General features: G+C 47.8%; 2 protein-coding genes and 1 non-coding gene across 5 annotated transcripts in view; 1 reads left to right on the forward strand and 2 right to left on the reverse strand.

Annotated features, from left to right (window-relative positions):
- Nucleotides 1-22,161, reverse strand: part of gogo (thrombospondin-1 like protein golden goal) — a 54,755-nt gene extending 32,594 nt beyond the window's left edge. The window contains exon 1 of the mRNA XM_077662864.1: nucleotides 21,897-22,161. The gene's annotated coding sequence lies outside the window, so the exon portion shown is untranslated. The remainder of the gene's footprint in view (nucleotides 1-21,896) is intronic.
- The window catches only part of LOC144129004 (protein arginine N-methyltransferase 9-like), a 118,788-nt gene that overhangs the window by 50,522 nt on the left and 43,330 nt on the right, over nucleotides 1-24,936 (forward strand). The window contains exons 1-2 of one of the 3 annotated variants that reach the window (XM_077662867.1): nucleotides 23,905-23,978; nucleotides 24,496-24,622. Coding sequence is in view for 2 of the 3 variants with exons in the window: in XM_077662865.1 (XP_077518991.1) it covers nucleotides 24,238-24,406; nucleotides 24,496-24,622 (296 nt within the window). In the remaining variant the exon portion in view is untranslated. Of the gene's footprint in view, nucleotides 1-23,904; nucleotides 23,979-24,060; nucleotides 24,407-24,495; nucleotides 24,623-24,936 lie in introns of those variants that run through there. The other 2 variants (XM_077662865.1, XM_077662866.1) reach the window with 2 other exon arrangements.
- Nucleotides 23,851-23,932, reverse strand: TRNAL-UAG (transfer RNA leucine (anticodon UAG)). The gene has a single exon. It is a non-coding gene; the product is annotated as a tRNA-Leu (tRNA).

Consider the following 24,936-nt stretch of genomic DNA (forward strand, 5'->3'; position numbering starts at 1 on the left):
GATGTCGGCAGCCATTAGAGAGTTCTCGAAGCGCGGTTCCAAGCACGCCATAGACGTTTTTTTTTTTTTCGGCTCGCAATTTCGGATATCCATCCATTGCGTGCGCGACCAGAATCACGTTCGGATGCTTAAAAAGAAAATAAGACAGACAGACATAAACCGAAGTTCCTGGCACGCTCCTCGGATTGAACATGCATGAAGGAGCTTGCAGAAAAATCTGCCGTCATCCGGCAAAGAAATGGAAGTGCGGCGAACGATGCCATTTTATGCGACCGGCTCGTTTCGCTATGGTTTTTGTGAAAAGGTTTCGATTCCCCGTAGTTGGGCTCACGACTAGTCCGACGAGCGGAGTACCGCATAAGAAAAGGAATAAAGAGACTGAAAGAAGAGGGGAAAAGTTCAGGCATGGAGACAAGTGCGCACATCAGAGACGACCTAAACTTTCCTTCCCCGTAGTTTGTGTATAAATAAAGCGTCACGGAGGAAGTTTGCTGCGACTCTCGAAGGCCACTCTGCGCTGTCATCGACTCAGCGTGAGCCTTCAAACACAGGTGCGCCGCTCCTCAAAGATTTTAGACGAGGGGACAGGCGGAAGCAATAGGAGAGTAGACAAAAAAAAAGAAAATATAAGGGACAAACACTGCAAAGACCGGGATTGGTGGACGTTCCCATAAATTCCCGAAGCCCCTCGCGTGCGACCGACCGGAGAAACGCTGGCTGAACAGGGAATAAAAGAGCTGGGTTTAGAGCAGGCACTGAGTCCGGTGCATCGCGCGTCCACAAAGGGACGGCAGTTTCTTTTCACCTCTTCCCAACGAGCATGGGGGCGAGCGTGGGAGTCGCACAATAGTCGCGTAAGCGTGAGGCAGGTCAAAGGAGGTTTTCCCCTGTTTGACAGCACTGAAGGAGCAGTTCTCGTTACCCTGCTTTTCGTAACGTGAAGGAATGCAGAAGAAAATAAAATGAACATTCGAGGGGGAGAGGATCTGGGGGAAGGCGGGTTGAATATTTGAGATCAAGGTACTTTTCGTCTTTCTTGTTTTGCCTTTGCTACCCCCCCCCCCCCCCCCTCTGCTGTTCTTATATTGCTATATTATCAGCCGAGCTTCACTTTCTGACGGGTTTCTTCTGAACGCCACTAAATTTAGTGACGTGCTCTGAAGAATTTTCTTTAGACAATCTGTAGACTGTTCACAGACTTTTGTCCATAAACCCTGTGGACTTTCTATAGACTTCTATAGACTAGTCTATATACTACACAAATCCCACAGATGGTATATAGAAAATTTATAGATTTAATGCCATGCACCTTTAGTAGAGTTTTGTCCATAGACAGCCTATAGACTAAAGGAAATATCTATAGTAAGAGAATAGAGAGCATAAAAAGTCTACGGAAAGTCTATAGACCATTTTTATAAGAGAAGATCTGCGAATATTATTTGAAATCAGACTTAGCCGTCAAAAGCGTTGTGTCTCTCCCTCTTTTCCTGCCCGTCCTCTGTGCAGTTCAAGCGCCAGTACACCAATACAATGGACCAACTTGCCCATCTGATGATTTGGTCAGCGTATAGACTTTTTTGTCCTTTATTTGCTCCACAGAAGAAGAGGTCAAGGCTGAAGGCTAAGAGCCTGACGAGGCCTTGGCCCCTTGTACCAGTTCTTGCATCAATGAACATACTCAGAGGTAACACTCCGGTCAGTAGTAGGGATACAATGTAAACAACTCTTTAAATGGCAAAATTGTACCACCGTGTACACCAGTCTCCAATGACCCAAAGTTGTAATCGCACGGAAGAAAACGCGTCTTCTGTTCACGCATCCAAGTTTGTAAACAGTAAGCACAAGCAACAGGAAACATCAAGTGCGAAACCGGCACTACAAACATCAAAACAAATACACGAGAAAAGCAAAACTAGAACACCAGAACAATTTTGTATCCAACGGCAGGCATAACATACAATTTCCACCTCTGAACCGCGGAAATCGCATGGGAGATTCAACAGATTTGGTGACAGTCTAGTTATAACACACATCATTGGGTCGTGTATGAAACTGCTGAATTAACCAAGAAGTGTCTGCATTCGCATTTAAAAAGAGTAAAAGATTTGTTGACTCGTATAGCTCACTTCATTATAAAGGCAAGAGTCGAGCCAAATTTCAATGCAATTTAAAGAGATCATGTCTCGCCAAATAATGTCTGCAGGGCATAGTTCATCTTGCAAGCCAGACGAATGTGTTTACTAATAACAATAAGAAGGAACTGAAAGACGGTTACGATGGTCGGCAATGCGAAATTTGCGCACAGCCCTTCACGACTGGCAGGTGACGTGTTACGCTGCTGTAGCCACCCTCCGGGATCTTCGCATGACTGCAACATTCCAGGTGGCGTCTTGCTCTGCTACTTGGACGACCGGTTACGCCGACGACTACCACGCGGAAAACAGGAAGGAGCGCCTAAGAGCTGCGCTCTAAAATGGACAGTACACCCACGCATGCTGCGCATTACAATACATACTGGCGTTCACTAAAAGGCGCGGGTAGTACAGCCGCACCTGGATATAGAAGAGTCCAGAAATACCACTACGCTCGGATGCCCAACGCGCAGTGCTCTTTACAGTCGCCCAGGGTATGGCGTTTCTTTCGGACGTTTAATCTGAGCGTTCTTTCTTTACAGCCTTCTAGGAAGCAATATACCACATATGTTCGCAAGTATAGCGGCGTTGCCTTTTAGTCTACGCACCAAAAGCGAAGTAATAACAAACGCGAAGGAGCGTACCGCAATAACTAAAGAGGATGCGTTGCAGAAGGGTTAACGCTTCATGCGTGACCCCTTTCCCGCGAAAAGCTCCGGCGCTCACCCCTCGCGCCGCCCACTTCTCTGTTCGTCGCACACAAGAGGCAGGCAGCCCATGCTGGGGGTTCCGGCGGAGACAAGAGGCCGTGCCGTTATGCGCTTCGCTCTGCGCGCGGAAACGGCTGGGTTCAAGATGGCCGCGCTCCGCCAGCGTGAGTCAGCAGCAGCAACAGCAGTAGCAGCGACGGCGGCTGAAGGCAAACACAGCGCGCCCGCCGCCGCCGACTGGTGTCTGCACCCGACGCCCTCTTCCGAAAGGGGGCGGAGGGCTGGCATCCGCGAGGACCCAACTATAACTGAACCCTCCCCCCCCCCCCCCCACCCCTGCTTCCTCATCGGAGGAGAGGAGGAATGCACCCCTCCACCCCTGCCGCTGATGCCCCAGCATGCATTCCCTGTCAGCAGAGCACCGTTGCTTTGTGCTCTCAGTACTCTCCCCCTCCACCTCTCAACTGGCACCCCGCTCGTGGAACCCCGCGAGCTCGAAATATGTAGTTAGGCTTCGAGCCGAGTGCAAATGGGGTAACGAAAGAATGATTCAGTGCGCTCCACGCGGACACAAGCAACGACGACGGATTGCAAGGAGAGAAGATGCATGGTGAGCGTGAAGTGCCGGCGGGCGCGCGTTAATTAATAACAGAGGTGCTTGAACCTCCTGGCGGGTTGTCCGTCCAGAGCCCCCCAATTTGGACCGGTCTCAAAGCAGGACCCCTCAGGAAAAATAGCGAGGGTGCTTCAGAAGTGGCCGAGATCGTCGTGTTCGCGCCAACTTATTCGGGGAAGATATCTACACACTTGGACGAAGGCGCAGATCGCGAAGGCTGCGCAAGTGTAAGAAGAAAACTTAAGAGAGCACTGCAGAGACTGCACTGGAGAAATGCGAAAGCATTAGTGTCTGCCGCGACGTTGGTAGCTCTTGTCCATATGACGTCATATGGAATGTTTTAGAACTATTTGAAAACCTGCATATCATACTACTTCTTAGACACTGACATTCAGGGCTCCGTTTTTTCCTTTACTCTAATTCGTTGTAGGCGCGACGTCATCAGACGTCACGCCCCTATGACGTCACCACGCCATGATAAACTTATTCGGGGCAGATATATACATACTTCGATGTCGCTCCAGATCTCGAAGGCTGTGCAAGTGTAAGAAATCACTCAGCCACAAACTTTACATTCTCGTTGCGTACACAAAGCGCCCAGCAACGGTTAGATGTAGCGGTAGATGTGCGTTCGGTGGTTGCGGCGCTCTTAAGTCGGAACTTCATCCTTAGCATAAAAAACTTCCGATTTTTGCTTTCCATTCACAGAAAAACAATTTATGGCTATACTGTAAAGGCTTTAAAGCTTAAATATATGTCTGCCAGTCGCAACGAAATCGGTCGGACATCAAAGGAGATCTTTTCTTTTTTATGTACAAGCGCAGTCAGTTTAATCCCACTATACCCATACAGCCCTCGATATTATCGACCGGAGTTTATCCCTTCAAGTTTATTGGCCGCCTGGATGTAATGTTTTTTCTCGTGGAACCGACTTGCTTATCTTGTTCTTAAAGTATACGCAACTTTTAACGTGAGGGGATTCGTTTTCATGCGATTAGAGCAGGTGCTGCCGCAGAACCATAATAAGGGAACCTGGTACAACTGCTATCTCAGAAAGGCACCCGTAACGATAAATAAATAAACAGAGACACAAAAACAAAGTAGTAAAAAAGAAGATTGGCTAACATCAGAACGATGACATGTTCCTTGGTTCGGCTTTGGGAGGCACGCGGGGTGGGAAAAGGACGGCTAAGAAGACGTGTTTGCTTTATGGGCAGCAGTATTTAAGCTAGGGAGCGTGAAACTGTACGCGATACCAACACCGCAATAAATGTTCCGGCTACCTTCACGCATATCCTTCTTTACGGTCCTCGAGCCTATTTGTCTATCTGACCGTCACTTTCATATTGTATGTCGGCTTCTTTTGAAGCTCGAACGTGTCCAATCATACTTCGCCTCTTTTTTTCGCTTATTAAAAAAGTTTAAATAATGTTCTGAACAAATCTGTTTGTCACATAATAAAGCTCTGCTGTTATTTTCGCAGCCTATAGTACTGGCTTGCCATTGTCATTGCTTTGTTCACTGTTGAACAGTAATTCTGAGAGATAAGGTCCCATGTGCGGAGGATGTTTGCTTTTCCAGCAACTTAGTCTTCGACGAAGAATAGTGTCTGTACTGTCCAATATTGCGTTAGATCACATTGGGTCTGTGTATAAGAGTCAATAAGTAAAGAAGCAACCAAACGAAAAAACGATAACTAAGCGCCTCGCCGATCACGAGAACCCTACGTACGTAAATAAGAATTTCCTACAGTGCCTTGGAGGAAAAACGCTAAAACGCCCGTGTGCTGTGCGATGTCAGTGCACGTTAAAGATCCTCAGGTGGTCGAAATTATTCCGGAGCCCTCCAATACGGCACCTCCTTCTTCCCTTCTTCTTTCACTCCCTCCCTTGTCCCTTCCCTTACGGCGCGGTTCAGGTGTCCAACGATATATGAGACAGATACTGCGCCATTTTCTTTTCCCCAAAACCAATTATTATTATTATTACAGTGCCTTGGCAGGTAACAAAAAAGACACAGTTTGTCCAGCGGAAAGTAGCGTAAAAATAGTCATAAAACGTCTTTAGAGAAACCTGGAACAGGGCTATTGCAGATCACCCATCAAGCTCCAATGCGGGCTCACCGCCGCTACGGACGCTGAATGTTTTCTTCGTGCTTGAACACGCTCCGCGTACTCTGCAACCAACACCGTGACTTTCCAGAGTGTGCATTGGCTCTGTAAGGTTCAGTTGGTAAGGAGCCGGTTTCCGAACGAATTGCCGAAGGCTCAATTCTCCTATCTAGACAGGCGATGAATGTTTCTGCTCTATTATACCGTAGACGGGCTCCTTTACAGCGCGAGTAGTTAGCTGGAACCGGCTTGCAATGGCGCTCCCTGTAAGCATATAGTTATTGATCGCTATCAGCCCTTCTGAGGAAGCCAGTCTAGTGCCGCACGGAAACGTCGCGTTATCGTTTTGCTGTTGGTGACCTTGTGCGATTTGCACGAGCAATAAGGATCGTGATCAAGAACGATTAATCCCTGTTTAACATTGCGAGACGATATATCAATAATCGTTCAGAAAGCGCGCACACAGTGTCTTACGGACCTTGGTCTTAAGCTGGTCACCACTGCCGGCTTCAAGAGAGAAGAAAAGTAATCAGCATGCTTGGTCTAAATTCGCCCTGTTAATGTTGACGATGCTAGTGAAAGAATACGGGGAATCAGCATCAGCCGTCGCGTAACCTGTTCTCGAAGGACCTGTTTGCGATGGCCTTCAGGCGTAACAAAACTATTTGTACGAAAAGAAAAGTAACGGGAAGATTACACCTTAGCTTCGGTGATCCGACAGCCTAATCATAGCCTTTAGTAATTCCATCTTAATAACGAGCGGCAGACGTTTCGACACTAATTAAAAGAAAAGCGCCATTAGCCTCAGACGCTGCCCGTAGTGCTGGAAGCTCCGATACTATAGTTCAAGTGCGCTTGTTTAGTACTTAACTTTTCTGTTTCGTTTTGAAGCGCGTCTCCCGTGCTACTTAATTGCAAGCGCTTTTATTTTTCATTTTAGACTTTCCGGACGGGTCAGCTCGGCGCGTTTGGTGCGCCCGAGCTCTTGATTAGACCCCGGAACGCGGCCTAGACAATCTAGGAGTCTCCGCGGTCTCTTACGGACCACCGAAGCGCGAAAAAGGCCGGCCCCGGCCGGAGAACCGCCCCGCCGACCGAAGTGAGCGGGGACCCTCACCTTTCCCTCCGCCACTGCCGAAGAAGCTTTCGCGAGCTGCCGCCGCCGCCGCCAAAGAGCACCTCGGCATCCAGCTGCCGGGAGCCGCGGAGGCGAACGGTAAAATGAACGAACAGGAACTCGAGGAGGCCAAGCATGGTGGCTCGGAGCTGAATTGCTTCGGAAGAACTGCGCTACTTACGCACTGCGCGTGACCCGTCTTGCGCTCGAGTCGGAAAAGGAGCGAGGCCTAGTCGACGATGACTAAAACGAGGCCTAGCCAGTGAAGAGGGAGGAACAGGGCACGCAGCGATGTGTTTATGGTTAAGGCCGGACACAGTTGCTGCAGCGATGTCATATATGACGACTTCCACACAGAACAACGACGCGATTTCGACGAACCAATCTTCGTCCAGTGCTATAGACACTGTTGCACCGTATACAAGAGGCATTGTGGAGCGTCTGTAGGGCTATACTAATGAAGGTGGGTTCGAGCGCTGTCCTTCGAGCCAAGCGTCTCCTCAGCTATGCCGATCGTCACTTTAGCTTCCCGTTACACGTGACGGTTGCAGGGTGCATTGTATTCGCGTCTACTTTTATGTGACCGGCATCAGCGCGGGACAGCAGCTTAATAGATTACGTGATTGTGGAGGCACTGCTACCGACTGGAATTCGCGCTCTGGGAGAAAGCAAACAAGAAACAAGGACGGGAGCCAATGTTCGACAGCAGCTCGCGAAGGATGCTGTAGTCAAGTGAGAGCGATGAGCGATGTGTTTCTCGCCTTCTCGCTTCATCGTGGTCAACGGCGTCTGAGCATAAGTGGCGATCGATCATCACCTGCAGGTGAAAGAGGCGCCAAGACCCCGAAGCCTCTAACTAGTCTATTCACGCCGCGTGAATAGGCTATTTAAAAAAATAATAAAAAAACCGCTTTTATTGGCCTTGAGTTCTATTCGCCTCTTCGAGGTCCCTGGAGGGAAAATTCCAACGGGGGTAACAATGCATTTCGAGAAGACTACAGCAGCAGAAAGAAGGCAGGAGTGGTTCTCGTGGTCAGTTTTATACAAAAAAAAAAAACTTTTCGGCTGAACTTAGCTCCCCACCCGTATATGCGCTCTCACTTCTCTCTGTTCTGCAGATACAACGCATATATGACCCGAGAGGTTTGTAGCTTCGCGTATTACTTTTGTAACGCTCCTTCATTGGAACGCCACTGCGAATGAGCCAGCTGTCGTCGCGACCTCTGCGAATTGAGTGCATCGCGTTGCAGGCGCAATGACCATGCGCAAAAGCGAGTCGGAGCCATAGGAGAAGCGATAACCGGGCTCACTTCCAACGACGCATGCGCGATTCGCGTTTCTCCCCGAGTGACTCCGCACAGGCGAGATACCGTAGGTATACAGAACGAGACGGGGGCTCCCCAGGGGCGAGAGATCGCCATCGGCAGCCGATAGGGGCGTTACGTCGGAGGCCTGCCTGCCTGCCTCGCGCACGTACACCGGGAGAGGTGTTTCGAAATTTATATTTATCAATGCATCTCCGGGATCGCTTAACGCCTCTTTTCCCACCCTCGCGCTCTTTTGCCTGGGTCCGTCCGCCCCACTCGCAAATTCTTTGGCTTCTTTTTCGTTTGGGGCTCCCGCGCTTTGAGAAAACAAAAAAAAATAATGGAAAAAGAAAGGCGAAAAACAACCCTCTTTATAAAAGTGCTTGCATGTACACACGACTCAGCATGGACCAAACTGGGGTCAAGAGAAGTGAAGTCCACCCCCTGACAGTTTTCATTTCTTTACGACCGGTGAACACGAAAGAGCCCCCCCCCCCCCCCCCCTCCCCCACTTTTGCCACCCCGCCACTACTGGGCCGCTTGGATAGGCTGCAAGTGGAGGGGGAGAAGCTCGTTATTCTTGATGCGATAAGCAGGCTGGCGCATATGTATGCGCTGGCTGGGCGTGGAGATGGGTGGAGAGAGAGTTGGCGATTCATACGCCGCATCCGCGCACGCGGTTATTGAAGCCTGTAGAGGTCGGATGAGGGGGACGCACGATACGTGAAGTTGGCGAGAGTACAACCCCGAGAACGGATGAATTCCGAGAGCCCCGCTGCAGTCTTGCATTGAGGAGGAAGCACCGAGAAATAGCTGAGAAAGCGGCGTGGGCCGTTTTACGATGGTCCATCAATATCCGCGTGCAAGTATTGTTTCTCCGGACCGGTCTGTTGATCATGTGAAAAAAAAAAAAAACGGCAGGGGAAGTCTTCAAAAACAATATTTCACTTGAAATATGATGTTTCCTATGCAATAGCTACTCCACTGTATCCGCCTGGGATTTTGTGCGAAAAAAAAAATCGATTCAGTGTCTTACGCCTCCATCCGCAGAATCCGTACCCGTATTTGTGACGGCAACTCACATACACAAAAAAAGAAAAAAAAGCGTGATCAATTAAAATAAATATAGCACGTTTGATGGATAGAGCAAAATTTCATTCATTAAGTCGATGTCAAAATACGGAACAATCAGACATCTGATGGGACACTTCTGCGTAAGCAGTCGGATTTACCCTCGATGGTTACTTTGATGCTCGAGCGGAGCCGAGGCGTCACACACGCCACACGCCAGGGAATTTTCCTGGATGGTGAAGGTGGGCGGAGTGGGTGCGTGGGTGTGCGCGGAGTTTCTGGAGGGTGCAGGCGGTTGGGTGAGAAGCCCCTCAGCTAAGGGTGTGGGGCGGGAAGGTGGACGGTAGGTGGCGCTTATGGAGGGTGGCGCCTTCACGCTCTGAGACAGGCAAGGCAAGGTAGGGCAGGGCAAGACAGGGAAAGGCAGGCAAGGCAGGCAAGGCAGGCAAGGCAGGCAAGGCAGGCAAGGCAGGCAAGACAACACAAGGCAAGGCAAGGCAAGGCAAGGCAGGCATGCAGGCATGCAGGCAGGGACGGGCGGACGGACAGACACAGTCAGACGCCGGCATTTTTGCGCCATTGTGGCACTGGCGCATGGTACTGCCTTCGCTGTAAAAATAGTCTGCATCTTAGATGACAGTCGCGCAAGAACACAGCTCAAACATTATCCCTGAACATGCTATCTTCCTTAGGTGAATGTGTTTGTGCTGCAGGCATGATGTCCACAAACTGCTGGTAGTATCTCTTCGCTTGTGCCTGTAAAACTGAATACGCCTGCATACATCAGAAGGCGCGGCGGTCGTCAGCTTCGAATACAGCGGTCTGCAAGCTGTAATTTGCCCCAGACAGGAGAAACACCTCTGCCGCGCTAATGTGACGGCACGCATTATCCCACAAATCAACTGGCACAGCGCTGCACCCGAAAGACCAGTGCCAGAACCGGCTATACGCTCGTGTGGTCTAATAACCTCTGCCGCCACTGCTCCACACTCGCAGGCAGCGCGCGTCGCAGCTACTACGCACACAGGACAGGAGCTGCTATCTCTCTCCATCTCCCCGGCGGTTTGGGGTGCAAGCCACTCGCGTTTCTCAATGCGCGTTGCATCACTCTCACCATGTATGGTGGCCCGCATGTGTTTGCAACCTGAGCTTTTTACGCACCCATGCAAAGCACCCTCCGCCTGCTCCCATGCACAGTGTTGCAAACTTCGCCACCGCCTGCCGCTCCTGATCGCCCCTTCCCGCTTGGGAGGTAATCTACCGTGAACATGGGAGCCGGGATCAGCCCTAGGCAGGAAGCATCGCGGATACGACGCGTTTGCCTACCGCACTGAGATAATCTAGCGCCTCACGGAGAGCGTGTCGAATCGCTGGATACGATGAGAACGCCGCGGAGAGTGATACACGCTGATCGTGACTAAATGAAGTAAACAGTCATTGCTGCCGACTCAAGCAGCGGTGTCTTTGGCCCGTTTGGGCTCACCCACTGCAAATGAGATTTCGTACTGGTCGGTACGAAGGCCCATTGCTTCTTATTCGAGTATTATAAGTGTAGACGTTTAAATGCGCGTGGCATGAAGGTAGAAAGAAAAAAAAACTTGGTTTATCGAGCGGGTTGCGTTGAACGCGTAACGGAAAGGGGGAGCGCTTAATAGCCGAGTCATTTTCGGTTCCCAAGATTGCAGGAAATTGTGGAACGTTTTAGCACGTTGCTACCGCCACTGCCAATCCTGCTCGCGCGGTAACTGCTATGACTTGCGGTCGTGATAGATGATAAACCGTCACATAATGGGGATGCTGGAAAATTACGTTAACTGGCGAAGTTAGTAACTGGAATGGAACGCCGCACTTATGCAAGTCACCACCTGTCAGCAGCGCATACCTCGGCTTTGTCGGGCAAAAGAAATCCAAAGGCGGAAACGAATGCAGCGTTTATGCGCTCGTAAATCAGCGAGTCAGCCTTCGTACGTGGCACGTCGTTGCAAGGAGACGCAAATAATGAAGCGAGTGTGCGCACTTGCTGAATCCAAAAGATCGAATGCACCAGTCTAAAATCACGAGAACTGTATTTAAAAGAGAATAGAAACTCTCAACTCTCAGTCGCCCGAAGGCTTCTTTCTTTCTTTGTTCTTTTCAGCAAACGCTGACTCTTGGACAACTCTTGGAGGGATTGTGAAGGAGACGTGCGGTCTGCGTAGAGAGAGAAAGACAGAGTGAAAACAAACAAAATAGAAGAAAGTGAGGGTGACCGGGCGTAGCCCCGCGTCCGGTTGTCTACCCATGCGCTCTGCAGCGAATCGGGATAAACAAACCTGCAGCGCAAGAAAAATTCCGAAAATAAACACAAAGTCACCCGGCAGTTGTGCTCACTGTTTTGCAGACAAGCGTAAATCACTCCTTCGCTTCCTGACACGCTACGTAGCATGACGGTCTCCCTTTAGAAACATTGTTACACGCTTTCACTCTGGGCGCTCCAAGCAAACCTACAGATAACCCGGGACACTGATCGCCATTAAACGACCCGTCGCGAGGCTTCCCACGAAGACGTTGACGCTTTCACTGGGCTTGAAGACCCCCGACTAGTCGGCAGATGGTGGCATCCGCACAAAGTTCGCGGAAAACACGCAACAGACAAGCCGACAGGCCTCTGCGTTTCGGCGGGGTCTCCGGCTGGACGCGCCACAGTAGCGGTCTCCGCAGGGACTACGGGACACCGTCCTCCAAGACGCGTCCCTTGTTCGTCGCGACACTGCGCGACCACCCGGTGAGCGAGGAACGAGATAGCGGTCGCGGGCCCAGCATGCGAGCCGTCGCTTCGCCTGCAGAGTCGGATCTTTCCCTCCGGAGATTTAGTACGCCGCTCTACATGTGCGGTCTCGGCGGGACTCTTTGCCAACCTGACGAATGGCTCGCCCTCTTGGTGGCAGCAGTGGTCGTCCTTCTCGAGTGCTGCTTCTCTGCTCTCCTTTTAAACCTAGCAGCTTGACGCCCACTGATACAGCACTTCAGACAAAAGAATGTCACCTCCGAGACCTAAGTATAGTGTACTTGCGATGTGCAAAGATTGCAATGTCTTGGTATATGTACGCGCCTTCCAAAAATGTCCTGCCTTTTAAGCATCGTGTATAGCGATAGCATCCCATCGCTACTGGTTTCCACTCTGGGTATACTTGCATTTTCTTCTTCTTCATCATCTTAAAACAACTTAAAACTTGCATTTTCGGGTATAACTGCTTCATTCTCTTTCTTTGACTTCGACGCCCCTCTGCGGTCAAATGTTATGTAACGCTTATCTTTGCCTCTTTTTTTTTCTTTTAGAACGAACAGCTCATGTAGCAGTAGTTAACACACAAATGATAGTATTGAGAGCCTTCTTATAGCAGAAGGAAGTACAGTCGAAACAAAAAGTAAACACGAAATGAAATGTTCGGGTCGTTGGACAAAAGCATAAGCGGAGGTTTACTCCGAAAACTTGGTTGTCATGTCCTGGTTGCAATTTGCTCTGCACGAGACCACCGCCCATCATATGGTCCGTGTGGTGATAATAATATTAATAATTGGTTTTTTGGGGAAAGGAAATGGCGCAGTATCTGTCTCATATAAATCGTTGGACACCTGAACCGCGCCGTAAGGGAAGGGTAAAGGAGGGAGTGAAAGAATAAAGGAAGAGAGAGGTGCCGTAGTGGAGGGCTCCGGAATAATTCTGACCACCTGGGGATCTTTAACGTGCACTGACATTGCCGTGTGTGCTGATGGCAGCGACGGAACTGCCGTTTAACAGTCGCGGTAGCCAGAACATGGCTATTTCGTGCCGTTTACGCATGGTTTTGCGTTGATGGTTGCTTGTTATGGTTCCAAAAGTTGTCTGTGTCCTTACATGCCTAGAAAAAAACCTACTTACCATAGCGTCGGCTCTAAGTTGGTGATGGGTCTGAGGAGGCGGCGGTATACGCTAGCCGACAGCGCTTATAGATATATAGCTATATAGCAAGTGCAGCCTTCCGATTTGCGGCTGCTTGAGTAATTTCGCAGATCACTGCCTCCAAACTCACAACCAAGGTAATAAATTTCAAAGGTGCCGCTGTCCCATCCTAGCTGGTCCAAGCACTTTATTTTTGCTACGACCTACTGTAATTGGTAGGGAATAGCCAGATAATTGTGATGTCCATGCCGGAAATATTGACCTCTTGTGATTAAAACCGAATTTCTGAAAATGATTGCGGCGTTCCAAGAGTTCCAAGATTTGTTCGCTGTCGCCTTCATCTTTTTGAAAAGCTGTCCAGATAAGCCATATGCGGCCCGCGTTCCGCGTCTCGCCTACGTCAATAGATCGAAGAAAGTTCGGCGTCAACTAACCCGTCGTGTGCCGTTTGTTGAACATCCCAGCTGCCGACTGAACCACGTGGTTACATAAAAAAAATATGCAACGCGGCATCAACCTGGCCGGCGAAAAGCCTTCTTTCGAGTTGATTGCGTATTGTTAACGTCAAGTTCACGTGCTACTGCCCATGTCTTGCTCCAAGTTTTTGAACAGTCCTGTGACATGCTTCAAAGTTATTGCCAGTTGTACAGAAGCCCGTGGCTGCATTGTGCGAAGCAGATATATATATATATATATATTTCTTCCTTTGAAGTGGGACTTTTTTCTGAATAAAACTTACGGTCTTCTGTTCATGACATGTTCTAAACTCGACTACTTTAGTCTTGGTGTGCTTTTTCTACCATGCTTGACGGGAGGAAACTGAATTGCATAGTGAACGCCTCATACTCCCCTTTATGTCTCCCTTCGGAATAACGTCTATACGGTGACGTTTATAGAGAGCGTTTCAGCGAAACCCGTCAGTAATATTTAAAAATAGTAGAGGTGTGTCACTATTGAAAATTCCGGATATGAATCGAATATGAATATGAAGAAAAAGCATACTTGAATGCCGAGTCGAATATATTGAGCATCTGTTCCACGGTGGAAGAATACAGTATTATTCTTCCACAGCGAACTGTTCAATCAGAAACATAATTTCAGAAGAAGGTAAATAGGAAAACATTCTTGTCCTTATTTTCTTCCTTTATAATGCCTTGTCTTTGCCATCAAAGTTAAATAAAACTAGACTGACTCAGCACCATGTAAAAAAAAATGGCATGCACAGTAATGTATACTACTTGATTAGACAGCATAACAGTATCCAACCTATAATGTAATCATGCAAATTTGTGACAAAATGCAGTCCATCAACATGATGGGTAGTAAACCCTAATCAATTCGGGCCTCAAGGGACCAGAAAAAGATGTCCGAATTATTCGAAGGTCGAGTTATGAAATGCCACCCCCCCCCCCCCCCCCAGCCTCGAAAAAAAAAGCTATCGAAAATAAGAACAAATGCGGTGAACCCCCTTTCCTCCAGCCTGGAAAAAGAAAGAAACTATCGAAAATACGAAAATGCGTTGAAGCTTTGTGAGAAGGCTCCATCGCACACACAACGAGCACCCGTGCCAAGCGCTAAATTTCAGGGTGTTGGAAGAACAACGCGGACGTAAGCGAAGGGAACGTGACATTAGAGACTTACTAGCTGCCAGTTTACCGGATGCTGGCTCCTGCCCCTGCCACAGCGCATGCGCAGGAGGCGCAGGAAAACCAGCATACGTCTACGCTAGTTTATCTCCGCTGTGCGAAAAGTCTCTATTAGCGCTGGAACGGTGAGGCTACTTTTATATATATATATATATATATATATATATATATATATATATATATATATATAGTTTCGTTTTCTGAGCTTGGCCGCCAGCCCCTCGCAACGGCTGCAATCGGCCACGCATTAGCCAGTCGTACGAACCCAGCTGCGCGCTGCTTTCGGACGCCGATTGGCTCTTCGCTGGTCATGTTTTATATATGTTTTATATGCGTGGCCGATTGCAGCCGTTGCCGGGGGCTGGCGGCCAAGCTCAGAAAACGAAACTACGCAGCCAGGTTCTTCTTTGGCCAACCGACAGGGGCAGTCTTATCGTCGTTACGCGTGCCGATACGCGCACGTTCCAGTTGCACGGGCCACCATGCCTCACGCAATAGGCTGGATTTTACACGATCACTTGCCCTGGTGGAAGCACCTCAACCCAGCCTCCCTTCGGAAGCCCCATGCGAAATTCCGCAACTGGGCTTTCCCGGATATCACAACTGACCAAAACGAGATGGCGGACCTCAGGCAAGAAGAGTCATGAAAGCGACTAGGCGAGCGGCAGGGGTGTGGGCGTTAAGCATGAAACACATCATGGAACGATCAAACAATTAAAGAACAGCGCTTTCGCGTTGCGAGTGTTCGAAATGGACGGTCCGCCATCTTGTTTTCAAAAAGCGTGCTACGTGGAAAAGCCCACTTTCTGATTATTTTTTTTTTTTGCTTGAGGGGCTCCAAGAACATTACCGTCCGAATGTGACCGGTGCAAGCAATAAACGACGGAGAATAAAAACGAAGAGGACGCTTTTGTACAGTTTCGATGACACTTTGAACTCGATCTTCGCGTAATTTTTTCAGACATTGTAGTTTTGCCGCAGTCGGATTTATGACACTCGGCAGTATTCGGTCGCTGCCGAATGTTCGACCTTTTCTGCCGAATATTCGAAAATGTCGAACATCCGTTTCTAGAATCTAACACGAACCGAATAACATATTCATTCGTACTGAAAATTTAGAATATTCGCACACCTCTAAAATATAGCATTTTTGAGGTATTATGAGGAGTTTTACGACATAGTAATAGCAGTGGGGACGGACGCCAGCAAAGAGGTTAATTGTGTGAACTAATAACCTGGTTAACTAAATTGAAATGATTAACTTTCGAACTTCCACAGTCAGGCGCCTGGTTGTTATCAGATGCTTGCAGCCGGCCCTAAGTGGAGGTATATCAATGTTTAGAATTCCGAAAACGCTGTTATGCCCAACGCTGTGACGCGTCCAATTGTGGGAGTCCAGGCGAGACAAGCCGAAAATGCATGGCTGTGGAGCGCATACAGCAACACACGCCAGGACAAGACATCCAGTGGCGCATGTGTGCTGGAGGGTGCGGCTGAGTGCGCTCCAAAGCCGTGTGGTTTTCGTTAGCTTACTAGTTAACACGATTTTCCTGTTTCCAGTCGTCCATCCCCACCGGTAATTACGACGCCGCAAGAGCTGTCTTTGTACTTTGAAAAGCCCATTTTTTAATATAGTTTTAGCTCAGCCGTACAGTAAACCCACTAACTACGATATCTACACGACCGTACAACAGATGTGTCTGGGCAAGCATGGCAATGGTAGCATTGGCAACGCGATGTCGTATTTGTCATACAGCTACCAGGCTGTGTTAAAGGTATCTAATATTACACGCGGGCTTTGCTGAAACGCCCAGCATAAATGAAGATGCCAGGTGAATACGCTTCGCATTGATTTACGTCTTATTGTACGATGCCAGTGGTATTGACGAAAGGTAAACAAATAATTAAGACTTCTAAGATAAACAGTTTTAAGGTCTGTAAATGCGAACTGCTTGTCAGAAACATATAAAAATTTCAGTCGAGCGTTAGGTCAAACAGGCGGAATGAGAAAAAAAAAATCCGTTCCTACGCATGGTGCTCCACACAACCGCAAAGACAGATAACAAGACGCAAACTCTCAGAAGCTTGCGGTACCACTGCAAACAAGGTTTTCCGGATGTCCAAGTTTTCTCCAGTGACGTAGAATTGTTATTTGGTTTTTGGGGGAAATGAAATGGCGCAGTATCTGTCTCATATATCGTTGGACACCTGAACCGCGCCGTAAGGGAAGGGATAAAGGAGGGAGTGAAAGAAGAAAGGAAGGAAGAGGTGCCGTAGTGGAGGGCTCCGGAATAATTTCGACCACCTGGTGATCTTTAACGTGCACTGACATCGCACAGCACACGGGCGCCTTAGCGTTTTTCCTCCATAAAAACGCACCCGCCGCGGTGGCTCAGTGGTTAGGGCGCTCGAATACTGATCCGGAGTTCCCGGGTTCGAACCCGACCGCGGCGGCTGCGTTTTTATGGAGGAAAAACGCTAAGGCGCCCGTGTGCTGTGCGATGTCAGTGCACGTTAAAGATCCCCAGGTGGTCGAAATTATTCCGGAGCCCTCCACTACGGCACCTCTCTCTTCCTTTCTTCTTTCACTCCTTCCTTTCTCCCTTCCCTTACGGCGCGGTTCAGGTGTCCAACGATATATGAGACAGATACTGTGCCACTTCCTTTCCCCAAAAAAACAATTAATATTATTAAAAACGCAGCCGCCGCGGTAGCAAAGCTGCGTTCCAAGACGACCGGTCTAGCTAGGCGTCTCTTTTCACGTGACGCAGCTCGCACAAAATACCGCCCCACGTCATCCCGAGTGGGTACAGAGAGGTAAGTGACGAACGAAGTGACCGCCTGGAGAGGGAATTAAGGACTCCTATTTTCACCGCTCGATACCCCGGGAGGTAAATAAGGGGCCCCGCTTCCAGCATGCCCAAAGTGCACGCGTTTCGTTTTCTGTGCTCGTGCTCCTCCGGTCGATGACAGGACCCGTCGTATGACCAATATTTTTGTTTCGCGTGACTTTTTGTCGTATGACCAATCTCTGAGCACTGTCGGAACTCGAGACCGCGCTCAGCAATGGCACCGACCGCACCCATTCGCACGACAGGGGAGAGGAGGAAGGATAGGCGGGTTCGGGGAGAGAGGCTGAATTTTTCATGAAGCGAAAACCTGCAGACCCCTTCTTTTCAGAGACCATTTGTTAGCGAGCACACGCTGTATATAATAACTGGTCTTGGGGGGGGGGGGGGGGGGTGCTTGGCCATTCGCTTGATTAGAAGGCATGGGGACAAGCACGTGTCATATCGTGTTGTGGCCGAAAAAAAAAATGTAGGGAGAACAAGTCGAGGTAAGACGTGATGGTATCACACCATAGTGATGATTAAAAGGCGTCGTCGAACGCTGCTGAGTTAGCGTCAGTGTTTCAAGAACGTCTCGGCAAATTATAGATTTGAACTTGTGGTGGATGTATGCGGTAGCATAGGCACTAATCATAGTCTTAAATCACTATGTAACTTGAAAAATACTCGTGTTAACATATGGGGCGCTTGGCTTGCATACTTTGACCTGGCATTTTTGTAGGCGTTTCATGCCAGGGCTACTTGGGGTGCTAGGAAGCATAAAATGCAAAGTGCGAATTTTACTTGCGAAACATTGACTTGAAATTGTACTGCGTGGTGAACGGTTAATAAAAGTAATTTCAGCTTAAAGGGGCACCGCAGACAGATAGAAGTTAGCTTGTATCGATAGACTACCGCGTAATAATCACAAAGAGACCACTCTCATCTAAAACGGATATTTCATAAATAAGAAAAGACCAAAAAACGAGATACAGGTGTCGCTATAGCGAATTTCGATAGTACAATTGACATCGATTTTTTTACTTATGTACCAGCGGTTATACGCTACACAGCCATTCACTTGATAATGGTGGCAACCCGCCCTACTCGTTAGAGACGACATGAGTTTGTATTGACTGGCGGAAAAAGTTTGAAATCCAATTTTCTCAGCTGTAAATTCCTCTTTTGAATCCGAACAAACAAGGCGTCGTCCAGACGGGACGTTTTGTATCAATGACTGACTCAGGGAAGAAGAAATAAATCTAATGAAAGAATGCACCTTGTTGAGTATTGCCTTGCTCGCAACGATTGTAAACCACGTTTCCGTAACATGAGCATTCTGTAGACAGAAGCAAAAAAAAAAAAACCCTGCTCGTGAAACTTTGCTGGAGTTTTATATGGGTCATTCCACGCCAAACGTCCCAGACGTTGCATTCGACCATCTCCAATTTGTTCAAAACAATTCATGGAAACTTATCCTAATGTGCGTAATCAAAGCCTGAAATATTTTTACCGAAAAAAATTATTCATGAGGTGAGGGCAGTTTAAATATTTAGAAAAGGCTAGAAACCAGGCATTGCTCAATAATTAATAAAAAAATCAAATTTTCAGAAAATACTTCCCAATTTTTTTCATTGAGATTTGTAAAAATTCTGGCTTTCGATATAATTCTGAGCATGCAGCTTTATACGGCATAAATATTTTTTAAAAATCCAAAAAAAGGATGAAAACGTACCATTTTTGTCGTTTTCTCTAGGAGTGACATTTTCTCGAAGAAATGAGGTGAAACCGGATTTTCCATAAATTTGTTGGGGGTGTAAGAGTCCAGTAAAATCAAAGGGCCTATATAGTAGGAGGCGCGTATTACAGTGCCATATGCATGCAGTATAAGTAGGCTTACAAGACTATTGAACCATCGTGTAGCATAGGGCATTGACGAAACATACAGCGATTAGATGCTAATTTGACGCCAAATAAAATGATCTCTCTTTCTCTCTGGTAGTTCTCTCCGAGTGCACCTTCTGAAATTGGCAGAACAGCTTTTTGGTAGTTTTCTAATGCTCCGAAAGAAGACGTGGCACCAGCATCGCAGACAGCTTTCCATTATTGTAAATGCTACCCCTTCATGCACGATGCTAATCCCTGCAAAAACTCTCTTAAAAGGTGTAATTGTGTCTAATGCACTCGCTGTGCCGATAATTGTGAATAAATTGACTTTTTCAGGGGAGCAAGGGTGTGAGTTCCAGACACCTTGAAACACTCTTGATGGTACCAAAAAAAAAAAAAAACATTAGTAGCCGAGGCTACTATTTCATATCAGGGGACTGAGGTTCTTTCTTTTCTTCGCATTTTTGTTCTGTAACTCTCTTTTCCTTCTCAAGGTGTCAGAAGATGACGAAGAGCAGATATGAACACGCCGCGTTATCTTTATCATTATGTGTGAAAAATTATAATGCTGCACTTATAAAATTTATTTTGATATATGCTGAACAAGCTTTTTCTTTCCTCTAATGCACTTTCTTTGTAGTGCCTTTTTAACGGAATGGCAGCGCACATTCCAAGAAAAAACTGAAACTGCACTAATAAATGCGCGCTTTTCCCACGAGCTCCATCCAGTGGTGTGAAACATTAACGTTAGAGGTCATGCGTTACACTGATCGTTAGTGAATATGTAGCCGTGGTAAATAGCAAAACGGCGTAAATATTACCGTCCGGCCTCCATAAAACTATGACTTAGCGTCGGTTCTCCTAAATGAACAGGTCCTAAACCCTTTTCGTCATCTGCTTCAATCACGCGTCATAAATTGGGGATTTTTTAACCTAGCAACAGCTTTTGTAGCGTTACAGAAAATAAAACGCAATCGGTTTTCATGACCAGTAAGAAGTAACCTGTTACCCAGAAAAGAAGGTCAAAAGAAAATAACAGCTGCCGTAAGGCGATATCCAGTGAGAGCTGTTTGCGATGGTGACTATTACGTTGTCTATTCATTGATATTCTTCTTGGATTGAGTCCGCGTGACGACACTGTGTTGAGACCACTCAGCGTAGTGCATTGCAGTGACGCCATGCGTGACGTCACTACATGGTAACCAGTCAGCGTGGCGCGCATAATCTGCATCACTCGCCATTCTCCTCCCGTTTACTCCTCGCACTCCTTCAAGTAACTCCAACGCAGCAGAACAGGGAAGCGTGCCCTTAACAGCTGTCGCTGCAAAACATGCCGAACAGTGACCTATGTCTGGACGAACATCGGAATCCTTGCGTATGCCGGATCGCATCTCCGTCTGCACTTTAGCAATGCCGAGAGGCGAGGGAGAACTTTAGAGAGAAAAAAAAGTATACCCGTATAACCAAAAGTTCAACTCGTGTTTAATTCGTAGGTGTATAGCGTGAGTTCACGTCCGGGCTCTCGGCCAAGTGCTTCTGTTTTCCTCCCATAATACATAAAGGCGGAAAATTGATCTCCGTTAAAAAGGAGGAAATTGGAAGCAAGCTCTTAGTTATTCAGAAGGAATGACAATAATCATGTCATTCACGTGCTACATTTATCATCATATCTTTTATTCCCTTCTTTTAATTGTGTAATGTGCATAATCACGAGGCCCGTTGAACCCTGCCACTGCCCACTGTAACGGGTGTTAGAACGTAGTCAAGCGCTCGTCGCTTTTATTTCTCACCTCCTCCATCATCCTGTATTGATGGAAAATAAAGATAAAAAAGGCAGAATCAAGAATTCTCCCAACCGCAAATATCCCGGTCACCTTTTGGTGGAGGCTATGCGCAAAAGGCGACAGTGTGCTGTGCGATGTCACTGCACGAAGAACACCAGGATCTCGAAATTAATCGCGAGCGCTCAGCTACGGCGCTTTTCTTGACTTCCTTCATCGCTTCCCATGCGGCGCAGTTGAGGTGTCCACAGTTACTGCGGCTTTTTTTCCCTTCATAGCCAATTTTCATCGTTCCTAAGCACGCATGTGTGAGCACTAATTACAAGTTCAAAGTAATAGGTGGTGAAGGAAATAGTGATGGAGCGACATAAAAACCAACAGCAGTCGAAGGTCGCGTCCAAAGATCACGCGGGCTTTGAGCGGGACCTTAAAGCGTGCTTTTCTGCACGTATTTTGTGCATCGCAACAAAGCGCACTTCGAAGGCACGAGTTATTCATTTTATCATAGTTATCCTTATTTTTCTTCCTTTCACGCTGAAATTAGAAAATAATGCTTGCTCTGAAGCGATTTGTGGCCAGATAATACCCCGTAGCGACGAATTTTACTCACGTCAACTCTTTGTTTATTAATAAAGTCATGAGAACCACTCCGCCGTTTCAGAGTGAGTTCGCGGCTAAGTCCTCGGGTACATTACTGTCAGTCACACGCACCACACATAATAGCTATGCGATGCTACCGAATAAAGAAACGGTACGGAACCCGTCATACCTGGCGCTGACTCGGTCGATTTGAACTTTGGGAGCGTTGGCCGCGCAGCGGATATCCAATGTGACGCTGGCGTCATCGTTCAACAAAGACGCGCTCTCCGATGCCGTTTGACCGCGCGTTCAGTACCGCCTTCTCCAGAGAGAATTGATGCCAGCACATAGCGAAGCTGTTCGTAAGTTCATCCACGATTCTTTTCGACACGCCGCGTCGCAGTGGGCGCCCAGCACGCACACGAACACCACGATTTGGCGTCGCTTGGACAACTGGCTTCCCCGCGTGGAAACACCTGTCGCAGGCGCTGAAGCGGAGTCACGTGACTGGATTCGACCGCTCCCATTGGCTTGTGGCGATTTAAGGGAGGGCCGAGGCGAGTTCGCGGAGCATGTATTTTTCTTTTTTTTGCCACCATCGGGGATCGCGCCGCGGCACGCGCTGGCGCATGCACGCTATTCGGGGGGGAGGTCTTTGTACGGGGCGCCGTAGGACGACGTCGGGGAAGGGGAGCTTTGAAACCGTAGTGCCCTGCGTGAAGCCGGCCGGCTTTGCGCGGAACGAGGGGTTCGTTCCTCGGGCGCGGTGGCGCGCTGTTGATGAGACTGTGTTTTGCTTGTATTAAAAGGCGCGAAAGGGGACCGCCGAATAAATGAGCATGGCTTTTCGGTTCTCAGAGGTGAACGCTCTGCTGGACTCAAACGATGCTTAAAGCGTTTTAACGTTAGCTGCTTTGTAGTCATTTACACGATGAGTATGGCACCTCACGCGTACTCCTTGCAATGTCGACATATACCGTCTAAAATCGCGTGATGGATATTGATGATTGATCATTCCTGTTTACCGCGCTAGTATACATTAGCTGCATGCGTATATAAGCTCTACGTAAATCCCGATTTTCTCTCAGAGATATCAGTGACTTAATTAGATCTCTAAACCAAGTGCAGCACGAACCTCCGTTGGTTTTGAAGCTGTGCTGGCGCTGTGGGTTGGCCTGCTAGTTAAGCGAGTTTAGCGCTGATTCGTTACGTTGTTGTTTCTTTAGCATATAAACTTATCAGTTAAACGGCAGGGCGCGGGATCTTTGCATGCACATGAGGGTGTTTCAATATGCAGCGTCAGTGTGCGAGGGGCGGATTTATTCCCCTCCTTCCCCAAGCGAGAAATTTTATATAGGAAAACCACGGCGAACCTATATTTCGGCCAAAAAAAGTCGAAAAAAATTGACTGGAATGGGACCGACCTCCCCACCCCCCTCAATCCGCCCCCTCCAAGAGTGACACACAAATCCGCTCCCATAACGCGCATCCAACGTGTCTTTTAACCCATTTCCCGATCTCTGAACAACTATACTGTTTACGTTAAGCTAGCTGAGCTCGTCTTCAAGTGATCGAATAAAACAAGGCATCTGCCTTTTCAATGAATGGGCTTTGATAACTAATAACCAAAATGAGTCAATTTTTGTATGCTAAGCCAACAACCTGGCAGACCTCTCACTATTCATTAATGTCTCTCTCTTTGCCCCGCTTGTCTTATATTTGAGGCCGTTATATTTTCACTTACATGTCGCATTCAAACCGAGCATTGCTGAATTGTGAGCTAGCATTATAACAGCCCAAGCTGAGCTGCGCATTTTGCCAGAAACACCGCAAGTGAGCGGGCGAAGTATTGTCACTATTGCAGGTTCCCTGAAAAAGCTGGTGAACACGAACTCTATAAACATATGGCGTATTTCGTATGCCCCACGAACGAATTGTTGCAATACGAGCATAATAGAAGTGTTTGGGGGGGAAAAAAAAAAGGAGTTGTGTATATTGTGCTTACAAGAAAAAAAAAAAAAAGACCATGCATACGCTAATCTGAAGCCTCAAGATCTAACCTTGCACGTAAACATGCACCTATGTGATATAAAGCGTACTAACAAAACACGGTGCATTGAACATTTATGCTCAAAAGCACGCTATGGCAGCGGTGGGATTCGAACCCACGCCTCCTGAGAGACTGGTGCCTAAAACCAGCGCCTTAGACCACTCGGCCACGCTACCGACGGATAATCGCCACACTTTACGGCGGTTAGGAACATAGCGAGAGGTATGGAGCACTTTTACTCTTTATTTGTTGCTAATAAGTAATACCTAACTTTAAGCTGGTAATGTACTGTCTCAATACAGTTGTTTCAGCACTTCTGTTCGATAAAAAACGGTGTTCGGGTAAATGCTGGCGCTTCGCAAACGCCAATATGGAAGCCGGTTGTTTACGTCTTCCACGTGAGTTGCCGGTGCTTACGAGGTTTGCGTAGCTGGCTTTAGCAGTTATCGTTATGTGAAATTTGATTTTGCGAGGCAAGAAAATGTCCATTACAGCAAGCAGGAAAAAGATGCTGCAGTACTCGCTTGGTCAGATAGAAGCGTGTATTGAAAACGGAACATTCGGCAGAGCACTCGCACATTTCTGCGTTGTTTTCAAGCTGCAACCATCCGCGAAAAATGACCTAAAAGAAGCATTCCTGCTTGCAGTTGGTGAGAATTGCCGACAGAAGTCTTGTCTCTAATTCTTATCGAAACGAACTTGAAAAACGGCAATTTTCGGTGCTTCGTTTGGTTTCCAGGCAAGCACACCGAGAAACTGGAAACTGAGCAAAGGTGGACCGAATTATTTGACTGCTACGAGGAGCTCCTGAAAGCGTACGACTCATGCGAAGAGCTGCACCACTCGCTAGGAGCATTGTTGTTAAGGTGAGTTTCCTTCAGCGTTATTCTAGTGTTTCTAGAATACCGAGACATTGGAAAGTGATAAAAGTTGACTGAATTGCCTGACTGCTACGAGGACCTCTCCGATGTGTACTACTCGTGTAGCTTCACCGCTTACTATGTGCCCTGTTATTATTAGATGAACGTATTTCAGCGTTATTTATAGGGCGCCTTTCTCGGCTTTAAGAAAACTTACGTGGTTGTGGGACTGTTTGAACTTCTTGTGTGTTGAGTTCTTGTTGTCTTCACGAAAAAGCAGATTTTCGAGATTCGTGACTCATTTTTGAACGAGCGCTTAC

The sequence above is a fragment of the Amblyomma americanum genome, chromosome 4 (genome assembly GCF_052857255.1).
Source record: "Amblyomma americanum isolate KBUSLIRL-KWMA chromosome 4, ASM5285725v1, whole genome shotgun sequence".
In the NCBI taxonomy this organism is placed as follows: domain Eukaryota; kingdom Metazoa; phylum Arthropoda; class Arachnida; order Ixodida; family Ixodidae; genus Amblyomma; species Amblyomma americanum.